This window comes from Nelumbo nucifera, chromosome 5 (assembly GCF_055504915.1).
Source record: "Nelumbo nucifera cultivar China Antique chromosome 5, China Antique-T2T, whole genome shotgun sequence".
NCBI classification, from domain to species: domain Eukaryota; kingdom Viridiplantae; phylum Streptophyta; class Magnoliopsida; order Proteales; family Nelumbonaceae; genus Nelumbo; species Nelumbo nucifera.
Genome location: NC_142653.1, coordinates 14,535,041 through 14,547,683, shown reverse-complemented (window position 1 = coordinate 14,547,683; position 12,643 = coordinate 14,535,041). Strand labels below are relative to the sequence as shown.

At 33.2% G+C, this 12,643-nt stretch overlaps 1 protein-coding gene across 1 annotated transcript; it reads left to right on the top strand.

Annotated features, from left to right (window-relative positions):
• Positions 1-135: 135 nt before the first annotated feature.
• LOC104604655 (Haloacid dehalogenase-like hydrolase (HAD) superfamily protein) lies at positions 136-7,062 on the top strand. The gene is made up of 11 exons (XM_010269096.3): positions 136-670; positions 794-887; positions 1,378-1,422; positions 1,523-1,573; positions 1,947-2,021; positions 2,141-2,174; positions 6,053-6,108; positions 6,217-6,276; positions 6,528-6,587; positions 6,708-6,754; positions 6,880-7,062. The coding sequence occupies exons 1-11, from the start codon at positions 255-257 to the stop codon at positions 6,923-6,925; spliced, it is 984 nt and encodes a 327-aa protein (XP_010267398.1). The 5' UTR covers positions 136-254; the 3' UTR covers positions 6,926-7,062.
• Positions 7,063-12,643: the final 5,581 nt, after the last annotated feature.

Here is a 12,643-nt window from a genome sequence, read left to right as displayed (position 1 = left end):
GCTCAAAATACAGTTGCAGTTTGGAATTGATGCCAAAGTGGGCATTGGTGTGTGGAGGGGAGGTTTTCGGACATTGGTGTATAGTGTGAGGTTTTTTGACGCTTTGAATGTTTATAGCTCTACAGTTCCGTTATTAATGCAAAACATCGGTAGCCACACGAGCTACCCGCCAGATTTTCATCCTAACTTCGGAGCTCACACTCCCTCGGTGTCTGTCTCGCGAGAGTTCAGTGAATCCAATACAGCTTAGAGAGATGGCGTCGTCATCGTCTTCGATGCTGTCTCAACTCCTCCCTCCCGGTTCCTCCAGTTCTCGCCGTTTCACATCCCCTTTCCTCGCCGATTTCACTCCATCCACCTCTACCTCCATCTTAATATTCCCCAGTTCTATCTTGCTTTCTCGTAGGCTTCGCTCTTCTACGTTTCGCAGCAGAAGATCTTTGAAGAAACCGCTCTCCATATCGGCTTCGTCCGCCCTTCAAGCTCTCATCTTCGACTGTGACGGCGTGATCCTCGAGTCCGAGCATTTGCATAGACAAGCCTATAACGATGCTTTTGCTCATTTCGATGTTCGTTGTCCATCTTCGTCTCCACAGCCTCTTTACTGGGACTCTGCATTTTACGACGAACTCCAAAATCGGATTGGTGGGGGAAAACCTAAAATGAGATGGTTTGTAATTCTTTCATTCGTTTTTCTTTCTTTCTTTTTTTTTTCTTGAATGTAGTTTTGGCCTTCAAAGTTTTTAATTTCTTTTGTGCCGTTTTTGTTGATTGATGTCTTGTTGATTATCAGGTATTTTAAGGAGAATGGATGGCCATCTTCATCAATCTCTGAAACCCCTCCGGAAGACGATAATGCCAGAGAGAAGCTAATTGACACCTTTCAGGTATGTCTGCTGATATCCTGTTGATCAATTTGAGTTATTCGTTTTTGTTCTTATTGAAATCTCCTTGTTATTAGTAAGACTTAATAGTTGTATCTTATGAAGCCACCTGTTAACATTATTTGCAATTGGAACCCCAGGAGACTAACATTGCATATTATATCTGTTTGAAGGAAAGCAACATTTCAGAATGCAAGCTCATCAACCCATAAGTTTTTTTTTTTTTTCAATAACAACATTGCTAAATTAGTTCTCTTTGATTACGAAATAAACTTATCATATTCAGTCTGGATAATAAGCATGTGACTTCTTAATAAGCAGTCATATGTGTTTTAGTTTCTTAGTTGCTTCTTAATTTGCTTTTCCAGTTTCTCTGTTCTGCATAATAAGCATGTGGCTTATTCCCATACATATCTATATCCTTACGTATGTATGCAGTCATAGAAATGTATACACTCTACTTGCATTCTGACAATGTTTTACACTTTCGTAGGACTGGAAAACTGAAAGGTACAAGGAAATAATCAGATCTGGATCTGTAAGGATAAAATTACCTATTCTATTCTATGTTGATCAGTTAGTGTATCTGTAAATTTACTTGTCATTGTAAAGAATGCAGTTGATACTTTTATGTGCAGGTAAAACCCAGACCCGGAGTCATAAGACTGATGGATGAAGCCAAGGCTGCTGTAAGATTAACTAGATAACTTAAATTACAATAACTCCACCTTGGAACATTAACCCCTTTTATTTTCTGTATTGAAGCCAAGGCTGCTGTAAGATTAACTAGATAACTTAAATTACAATAACTCCACCTTGGAACATTAACTCCTTTTATTTTCTGTATTTCTCTCTTATATATCAATCTGCTACTTAAGTCCTACTAATACATTTTGATTTTTCATGCATTCCTTACATATGCAGTCTTCTCTGTGTACAGATTATATGTTTCATTGGCTCTTTCCCATCATATTGTACTGATTTGATCAACTTCCCCTAAAACAAGAAGTTTACAATAGCTTACCCAACAATTTTAAATAATTAATTTTCCCTCTTGTGTAGGGAATTAAACTAGCTGTTTGCTCTGCAGCAACCAAAGGTTCAGTTATTCTCTGTCTTGAAAACCTTATTGGAATTGTGAGTCCTTTTACTCTAACAGTATGATACTTTAACATTTGTGAGTCTATCATATGGTTTTACTTGTGTACAACTTTGACTTGTAGGATTTATTATTTATAATTGTGTGCTTGTTGTAGGAGCGTTTTCAAGGTCTCGATTGCTTTCTTGCAGGTGAAAGTTTCTACTATACATTTAAAATCTGATAGCTTGGAAAATGTTGTTGCTACTGTTGATGGGAACATTGTTAACCAAGTAATTTTGGACCCTTTATCACTAAGCATGATCCTAAGATGATGGGAACACTATGTCAAAGAAAAAGGGGAACCACAGTTTATTCTTGCCTCATTTTCTTTTTTTTAATTGATACTAATCTTGACTATCATTCTGGATGCTTTTGATACTTACACTGCTTTATCAATATGTTGGGATTCTTTAATCTTGATATATAAACTTGAGCCTGATATGATGGAAGCATTTTCCAAAACAAAAAGGGAAAATTAAGATTATGTGATTGATCTTTGGCTATCGTTGTGGCTACTCTTTATAGGAATTCTGCTTCTTAAATATGTTGAGATTCTTGATCTCTGATTTTGAACAAGATATGATGAAAAAGTATGTCAAAAAAATGAGACTAATGCTTTTATGTGGAAATTGTTTTGTAAATTTATTCTGTAATGAATGCCTTGCTAATATAGGTGCTTCTTAGTAAATTAATATTACTCGTACTTGATGACTTTATGTCTAGGCAAAAGTAGAGAATTCATGAATTGGAAATGGTTTATTAAACCTATATATTTGTACTAGTGTTTTCTCCATCAGAGAATGCTTATTCCAATTCATGCCATTTGACAATCTAGCATATTGCCTAAGATTTTGAGGCAGCACAATGTATGTTTTTCTTTTGATAACATGGTTGGAAGGAACCCACCTTTCATGATAGAGAGGGGGGATGCATTTTGATGAATTTTTTCATATGATTGCAAAAATAACATATTGTTAACATGTTTGAATTTTGATGGCATTTGCTCATTTACTGATTAGCGATCTGTTTATTTCCTGGAAGTGATCTTCTTTGATATTTGACTTGGTTTAGGTAGATGAAGCTTTCCTCAATTGAGATATATAGAAGTTAGTTAAGCAAGCTTTGTCATTATAATAGCTATCTCATGCTCTTTTCTACCTGTCAATTTATCAGTTTTCAATTCCATGTTGGATCAACAGAACTAGGTGGACAAATTGGGAGTTAATTTCTCCTGTTAGTGGGCCCTTGAAACTAGTGTTTGTGCATGTTTCTTTTTCATGTTGGAGCTCCCATGGTCTATGCTGTTCCCCAGGGCAAGTCTTTTTATTTTTGAGACTAGGTTGCTGTGCGAATTGAAATAACTTCTTTGTTGTATTTCATTGCATCTGAGAGCACAAATGAAACTATTTCTAGTTGTTAAAAAAAATAGAAAATTTAGATTTTTTAATTAATTCATATCTGTTTTTTTCTCTCTCAATGACCAGCAACCATACCATGTTAGATCATAGCATTGAGAAATAAAATGCTGTGAAAAATTAAATGGAGTTATATGCTATTTCATGTGGCTTTATGCTGGAAATCAATGAGGTTATTGTTGTGTATTGTGATAATTGGAATAGTAGAGTCCCTATGTTGAATTAAAGTCATTTACATGTAACCTTGTTTAGGCAAAATTGTTTTTTTGCTATTTTGTCGTTTTTGTTTCATTTGGAGTTTCTAAGATTTTGTTTTGAGTGATTTCTGAAAAAAAAATATCAAGCACAAGGTTTGGTTATGTTGGGCATTTCTTATTAAATAAGTCAAGCAATTTTACCTTTCCTTGGTTGATGTTTTCAGAGTCCTTCATCTTAGAGACTTGGATGCAACTGCACCTTTTCTTTGGGGGTGATTTTGTTACTTGGTTGTCAACCAAAATGTGTTGCTCTGTAACAGTACAATAAATCTTTCTGACCCTTCATTTCACATAAACCTTTCTGTACTTTAGAATCTTATCAGAAGTCAGAACCCAGTCCAGTTCTTATATTCATTTCAAAAGCCTTTCTCCTGCATCAATTGGTGGTAACGTGGGTTTCCCTTGTTGTCTGTTATTTACCTTCATCTAGAATAAGTTCTCTTGTTTTGTGAACAAGATGCTTGCCAGATAAAAGAAGCAAAGGTGAAAACAAGAGAATTTATTCTAGATCTTTTGCAATAGAAGAAACTATGAAAAGAATGTTTTCAGCATCCATTCCTCTTCTCAAACAGGGTTAGGTTTTCAAATGACACTAACTGACATGATTCTGATTTAAATTCGAACAGCATGACAGCACTAAAGAGTGAACTTCTATATAAATTTGTTAGCAGATGCAATAAAAATTACAGGTTGAAGCTTAGTTTTAGTCTCAGATCTTGACGGAAGCTTGATTTAATGGATTTTTATTATTAAAGTGATATGTTGGAAGCATTCTTTCAATCTATACTTGTGAAAGGATGCCTTGAAAAAAACCTATGTTTTGTTGGGAGCATCTTTTGTTGTGGCAAAAATTCAAAGAACTAGAGAAAGATGATGCCTTGAAAAAAAAGCTGAACTTGGGAAAAGATGAAGGCAAAGCTTGACAACAAGTTCTTACCATTGGAATACTCTCAAAGTGTCTGCTAAAACTCTCATCAGTTAATGGTAGAAGAATGATCAAAGGGTGGAAGGTTTCACTAAACAGTTGTGCAAACTATTAGTCATTGATTTAAGTGAAAGTGAGTCTACTGGTAACCAAGTGTATTTGCTGTGTTGAAATAAAAACTACATGGTAAGCTGATAATGCACCTATTGATTCACTTGAGGAAGGTTTGGTGCTTAAATCTGGGGAAAACTTAGATTTCAGCATTCAAGAGTTATGAAAAAAGAGAGTACTGAGGATGAAAGGGTTGTTTCAATTTCAACAAGAAAAAATGGTATCCATCACAAAAGAGAGGGATAAGGAGAACGAGATCTTCATGAACACAAGTTTCTACAAGCCAAATCCAATCGTTAACTGCTACCTTGTGAATAAAACAGTTGTAACTTGCACAGCTTGCGTTGGTTTTGTGTGACCTTGGACTCATTGGATATTTAACTGGAAAACCTATTCACTGACACCAAAATATGCAAAAAGAATGAGCTTCACCCTTAAGAAAAGTGATGAACCTATTCAAATGAGCGGGGCTTATGAGTGTATGAAGAAACCTGCTTATGCTCAAGTGAATCTAACCAAATAATAGATGAACAGGAAGAAAAAAATTTAGCATGTAATGTTGAACCAGAACATGAGAAGTTTGATCCTTATTGTTAAAAAGAACCTCATTGTTGGATAGGTCTTTGACTGTTCCAAAGACCATGCTACAAAGTCCCTCCAGAGTAGTTTGACTTCATTTTCCATCGATTTACTCGCTGTTGCAAATTCAACAAAGACAATGACAAAACACAACCTACCAACTAGCAGGCTTTCAAGGGATACAGGCAAGAGGTCTGTGGATCATTTATATCCTCCTGTCATGTGTTGCCACATAGTACATGATTTCCACTTTTGGTCTTAACAAGGAATAATACATGATCCTTTGATAGATTACCTCAACCAAAAACTTGTCTGTAATTATTACATAGTCAAAGAATGATTTGGGATTAATTTCATCAATAACCTTATTGACTGTTTTACAGGGCCTAAAATATGAAGTTGTCTTTCAGAAGAAGAAAACTAGAAAGGTTTAGGGTTATCCTGAGTCTCCATGGGTCAAGCAACATTGGGTCTATGGACAACTGTAAATAGCTGTCACTGTTTGTTTCAAGATTTTAACTGCGACAAGCATTGACCATATTTTCATCTTGAATTTCATGGGTACTGAACAATGACAACAAATCAGTTCTTGGTGGATTTGTTTAGCATGTGCTATTTGACCCTTTTCCCCATTATGGAAATTTGCATTCATGTAGAAACAAATTGCATGAAATCCTATTGGTACTATGGTGTCTATAATATCCTTTTGATAAACAAGCAACATTTTTCTATATTTGCAGGTGATGACGTGAAGGAAAAGAAGCCTGATCCATCAATTTATTTAACAGCTTCTAAGGTAATGTATCTTCAATTTATCATCCATCTTTTGTTCTCATACAGATGATCTTTTGCTATTTACTTGGTTACTTGTAGTGATATACCTGTAAAACATTATACCATGCAGAGGCTAGGTGTGTTAGGAAAAAATTGTTTGGTGGTGGAGGATAGCATCATTGGACTTCAGGTAGATCTCATACTTCATAATGATCATTTGAAACGTTGCTGATTAAAACTTTGGAAGGATTGATGATACACTACTGTTAAGAGTTGCTTGGATGGGCAACTCGACTGAGTAAATTTTAATTAGGCTTGACAGTAATTTCATCAATTCAGTACCAGTTTTTGAGTCATTGTCATAAGTTCTGGCTTTTGTCATTGCACGTTGAAACCCCTGGTTGAGAACCGAGGCTAAGTGGAAGTTTGTTACTTTTTTAGGCCGCAACAAGAGCAGGAATGTCATGTTTAATAACTTACACATCGTCCACAGCTAACCAGGTAAATCTGTTGCATTCACCAATAGTTTTAAATAAAAGAAGGATAAATGATAATTGAATTTTTCTCATACTATTGAACCTGAGAATCGTATTGAGATGAGTTGATATTTGACTAATGTAGGATTTCAAGGATGCAATTGCAATTTATCCTGATTTAAGTAATGTGAGGTAGGTAATGATTCCATGTCATCATAATTATCAAAAAAAAAAAAAAAAGATTCCATGTCATCATGGTTGATACTGGAATTTTGTCGTTAATTTGACATTCATGTTTATGGGTCCTGTTTTTGCAGGTTGAGCGACCTGGAGTTGTTGCTTGAAACTGTGGTTGCTGCTTAGTTAATGTTCAATTTATTGCTTAGATTTTAGCAAATATGATTTGGGTAGTCTCTTTGAAACTGAAGGTAACATGCCTTCCAATTATTATTATTATTGTAACTTATCGAGACCAGATAAATTGAATGGTTTTGTGTTTCCATCGAGAGAGAGCTGTTTATGGACGTCGGCTTCTTGGAGGAGTTGCAGAGGATCCTAATAAGAAGACACCGATTTGTATGTAAAAATAATTCATAAAAGGGTAAAATCGATATTTGGAAAAAAATTGATGCATCATTCTAACTTTTTTCCATCTGGGTCATTGAATTTCTCAAAAATTCAGGGGAGATTTTTATGATTGTAAGAAACTTCAGGGGAGGTTTTTGTGTTTTATCCAAAAACAGCTATGGCAGACCGATTATGGTATTCTTTATATAATTAACTAGTGGGCCCCCATGCAATGCATGGGAAAAAAATGTTAGGTTTTATTGGGCTTAAAACTTAGAGGTATAAAACGGGCCATACCGTGTTGGCCCGCAGGCCATCTTGGGCCGTGCTGCCCTCCCAAGGGATAATTTGGGGGGTTAGCCTAGCATGGTCCACGGCCCAAGCCCGTATGGGGTTGTGCGGGCTGTAGGTCGTGTCGTGTTGGGCCATAGGTCGAGCCAGACTTTTTTTTTTTGTTTTTTGACATTTTTGATTTTTTCATTTTTTTGCCAAGTAAAATTAAAATTTTTAACTTTCCTTTGAGAATTATTTGAAAAAAATAAAAAATCTAAGAAATAAAAAAAATACTTAACTAAATAAGAAGTCAAAGAGACAAAGACTCAAACTGAATAACAAATTGAAACAAAAATAGGAATTTTATTTCACTTAAATTTGAATGATACAAGGCATACGATGGTTGGATGAATGAAATATGAAAATTGGAAGAATAGAATTAAATAAATTAAATTCACTTAAATATCAAATAAATTAAATAAAATTAAAACAAAATTTACAATAATTTGAAAAAATGTTATACAACTATTGAATATGCAAAAAATATTGACTTCATCAATTTCTTCTATTGTTCTTAACTTTGATCATTTGCTTCAAGTGAAACATCAAGTGTAGTGTCATGCCCTCATTTGTCTTGTAATCTATCTTCAACATCCAGTCAATCTTTAAAGGATGCACATCTCTAGACTTTCATCATTCATACAACTTTTATTGTCGTCTAACACCGTAATACATGCACTAAAACAAAACTCCAATGGAACTATAGACATTGGAGGGGTTAATAGATCATGTGCCATGGCGGAGAGAATTAGATAATTTTTTGCATGTTCACTCCACCAGGTTAGAATATCAAAATTATTTGTTCCCTCCGAGGTGAAGGAAGAATCACCTAAAGTAGGAAAAAAATGCTTGTAAATAAAAATTAACTTTAGTAAATGAACTTGTTCTCGAGGTAGTGGATTTCTACCTCTTACTTATTAAATAAAAAAAAAAAGATTTTTCTCTTCCACTACTAGACTCAAGTTCAGAAGTGGAAGATGCAGTTGTACAAGTTGTAGAATTTTTATTATTCCTTGTTAATTCAGATTCATATAAACTATACATTTTAAATAATAAACTATTAATTTCTTCTTTTTAATTTTCAATTTCAATATTCATATTTCCACAATATGTTTCAAGTAAAATATCTAAACCATCTTTCCTAATCCTAGGATCTAATATTGTAGCTAAGCAATAAAGATGAGAAATGTTCTCTCAATATTTTTTAAATTTATTTTCCATTATTTCAACAATACTTTTAAATTGTGGGTTCTTTCTATATTTTGCAAAACAATCACTAATCATCATTAATTGATAAGCTAAATTACAATTAGTTGGATAATAAATACCCGATAATTCATTAGTTGCATCATAAAAATGTTTTAAATAATCTCTTATAGAAATTGTCATTTCCCATTCTTCCTCAAATATAGTATCACCAGGCATTTTTGCATTATAAAAATCACTAAGAATTTGTTTGTGAGAAATACAACTCTCTAACATAGCATAGGTAGAATTCCATCTATGTTTAACATCTAATATAAAATGTTTATATTTTAAACCATAATTTTGACATAAATATTTAAATTCTTGTTTTCTTGCTCCAGAACTTTTAATATATATAATACAATTTCTAATTTTAGGAATGAGTAGAAATAATGTTTGAAGTATCCTGAATACATAAATTTAAGATGTGACATGCACATCTAATATGAAATAATTTACAATTTAAGCATGGTTTTAATTAAGATTTTAAAATATTTTTTGTTGAACCATTATTATTAGCATTATCAAAACTAATAGAAAATAATTTATTGTCAATTCCATAAGCATGTAAATTATTTAAAATACTTGCATCAATAGCTAGGCCAGTATGGGCCATTCAAGCATAGTAAAACTTAATATTTTTTTATTTAAAAGCCAATTTTCATCAAAAAATGACCAGCAACACAAATATAACTTATGTTAAATTTAGAAGTCCAAATATTAGAAGTAATTGCAACTTTAGAATTAAGATTTAATAACATATAAATTAATTTTTTTTTGTATAAATAAAAAATTTTTAAAGCATCTAATCTAATAATATTCCTAGAAACTTTTTTAAATTGTGGATTTAAAGAATTACATAACCAATTTTTGAATTTAGTATCTCCAACTAACAAAACCCCTTGCCCAATTTATGTTTGTGTTATTTCTCTCCCTTCTTCTTCTTTTTCTTCTTTCTCATGGGTGAATAAATGTCTGCCCAAATGGCCAGTACCACCCTTGCTACAATAGCTAAAGTCTTTCCTACATTTTTGGCAAATAACTCTTTTTCCCTTTCCCCAAACCTCCTCTACTTTAAATATTTTCCAAACAGGGCTAATCAATTTAGTGGCCTTCTTTTTCTTTCCCCTAGTATCAGTATTAGGGATGGAAGTTCTATCAATGTCAATAGCACCCACATTGGTGCTAATACTACCATGCTGCGATTGAATATCGTCGACATTGAACATGCTGGGGAATTGGTTTTGGGAGGAGCCAATCATTTTTTTTAATTATATAAAAAAAATTAATTTAATTGCACTTACTTAGATTGCTGGTTTGGAATCCCCTTGATTTCAATGGTTGAAGCCTTTTAAGTCCAAGAGTCCAAGCCTCACAGATTGCTAACTTGAGATATTTGAACTATTGAGCAAGCCTTCTTCTTGTTGAAACTTCAATAAAGTTGAGAATTGGTGAATCAGAGAATGTATGAGAGTTTGATAGATTGAGACTTGAGAAAGTATGAGAATAAGAGAAGAGATTAAGAGAATTGTTGAATCGGTGTGATGAGAATGGTGGAGGATATGGCTATTTATAAGAATTGAAAATGATTTAATTGCCCAAAATACCCTAAAAACTAGTCATTTTTTAGTTGTTGGAAGGGGTATTTTGGTAATTGTAAAGTTATTTATTACTTTACCCAAAATGCGTCCTAAACTAACTATTATATAGTTGTTGGAGGCATTTGTGTCATTCTTTCTCCCCCCAAAACCAAAATACATATATACCCCCCCATATAGCTGTTTATAGCTGTTAGGGGGTATTTATGCAAAAGACCCCCAAAAAAGCTGAAACTAGCCGTTAGGGGCCAACGGACCCCCCAAAAAGCTGTTTATAGCCACAGGCCCTTGAGACGGGCCACATGCCATGCCGTGCTGGCCTATAGACCTGGAACCCCAGGCTGAGCATGACTTAGACCATCGTGTCGGGCCTGGCATGGCCTGTGTGCCGTCGTATTGTGCCGATCCAAATTCGGGTCGGGTTTACACCTCTAATTAAAACTTATTGCTCTATGGGGCTACATAATCCGAGGGTAGGGATTACAATTTTCTCTATATCCGTCGAGTATCTGGCCTCCCCAACCAGGTGAGGGTGGGGATGGGATTAATAGGAATACCCGATTGGGGACGATGAGTGAAGTCCACACCTTGCCTTGACCCTAATTTTATATATTAAATATATTATATTATTTATATTATATATATTAAAATATATTTAAAATATTATTTGCATTTTAATTTTACTTTATTTTAAATAAATATTATTTTAATTTTCCTTTATTTGCATTTTAAATAAATAATTTTCCCAATGGGGATTGGGGTCAGAGACGGGAATTAATTTAAAACTTGAGATTGGGATGGAGAGTATGACCCTACTCTGAACCCACCCATTGCCATTCCTACTTGGGGGGTCATCCCATAAACTCATAACAGAACCGGATCTCTTGCCCACGTGAACTTTGCCCACACCTACCCACAATACACTACCTCTCGTGAATTGGGAACATCTCCTCATGCATATACTATTGCAGAGGATGAGATGTTCTCCATGTATGGCTGCGATAAATGTGGGCAGAGTTCACATGGGCAGGAGATCCAGACTCACCCATAACATCCCCAAACCCATAAATATAGTTCTAGTAATTATGGTAATTATAAATGTAGTATCTAAATACTTGTGGAAATTATTAAAATTTTCCAATTATTTATTTGAATAATTGGAAGCTTTATAATTTAACTTTCACTAAATTAAATTACCAAAATTTCTAATTATTTCTCAAAAATTATAGTAATATCAAAATTACTGAAATATAAAAATGTAGATTTATATTTATTGAAATTAGTTTTATATTAAAAAATAAATTACTAAAAAATTTTAATTATTATCTGATAATATCATTAAATATTAATAAATTGACCAAGATTACTGAAAATATCAATGACTACTTATTGCTAAAAAATTACTGATAACATCAAAATTATTGAAAACGTAAAAAATAAATTTATATTTATTAAAATAAAAAGTTCAATGAAAAATTACCAATAATTTATATTTAATAAATTTGTATTTATTAGTATTTTAATTAATTATCGATTTTGTTAATTATTGATTTCAATAATTAATTTAGAAAAAATATATAAAATTAAATTACCAAAATTAGTAATTTTTAGCATGTAGCTTTCTAGTAATTAAATTTTCCAATTTACCAATATTACAAAAAATTATAGTTTAGGTGTTGACATTTACTAAATAATATTCAATAATATTAGTAATTATTGAAAATATAAAAAAATATTTTACAAATTAATTTAACCACTTTTTTTGGATTTTAGATAGTTTATTGAGCATGTAATATAGATTAAGAGGTGTTTTACGAGGAATATTTGGTGGGAGAGATAGTTTACAAGAAACTTTAGGAGGGGGTTTGCTAAGTGAGAGAGAGAGAGAGAGAGGGAGTGGGACTCTAATGAAGAAGAGAAGGTTGCCACGTGACTACATGAAAGGGTTGGGTTTTAGAGAGAGAGAAAGAGAGATTATAAAAAAAGATTAGTAGATTTTTTTACTAAATTAATGGGGCAAAAAAAGGAGATTTCCATGCTAGGTGGTAACTCCATGGGTTTTTAGAGAAAATCTTGCACCACTATAAAATTGCTCGTTTGGGTAATGGGGCAAAGAGAGGCTATTTGATGTGGTAAGGTATACTTGAGTATATATATCGATAAAATCTGCCACGTTCTTTAGCATGACAATAAAATGGGTCCTTAATAAAGGCCTCTAATTATATACTACTTGGAATATTCATCACGGCTTAACGGATAAAATCCTATATTAATATCATTTATCTGCGGAAATAATTATGGGGTTGTTTGATTTTGTGGGGCAACATCTGTACTTGAA

Excerpts from the sequence above, each read along its gene's own strand:
- LOC104604655 (XM_010269096.3), top strand. The coding sequence starts at position 255 with ATGGCGTCGTCATCGTCTTCGATGCTGTCTCAACTCCTCCCTCCCGGT. Across the intron at positions 671-793 it reads GGAAAACCTAAAATGAGATG|GTATTTTAAGGAGAATGGAT; the intron begins GTTTGTAATTCT and ends GTTGATTATCAG. Across the intron at positions 6,277-6,527 it reads ATAGCATCATTGGACTTCAG|GCCGCAACAAGAGCAGGAAT; the intron begins GTAGATCTCATA and ends TTACTTTTTTAG.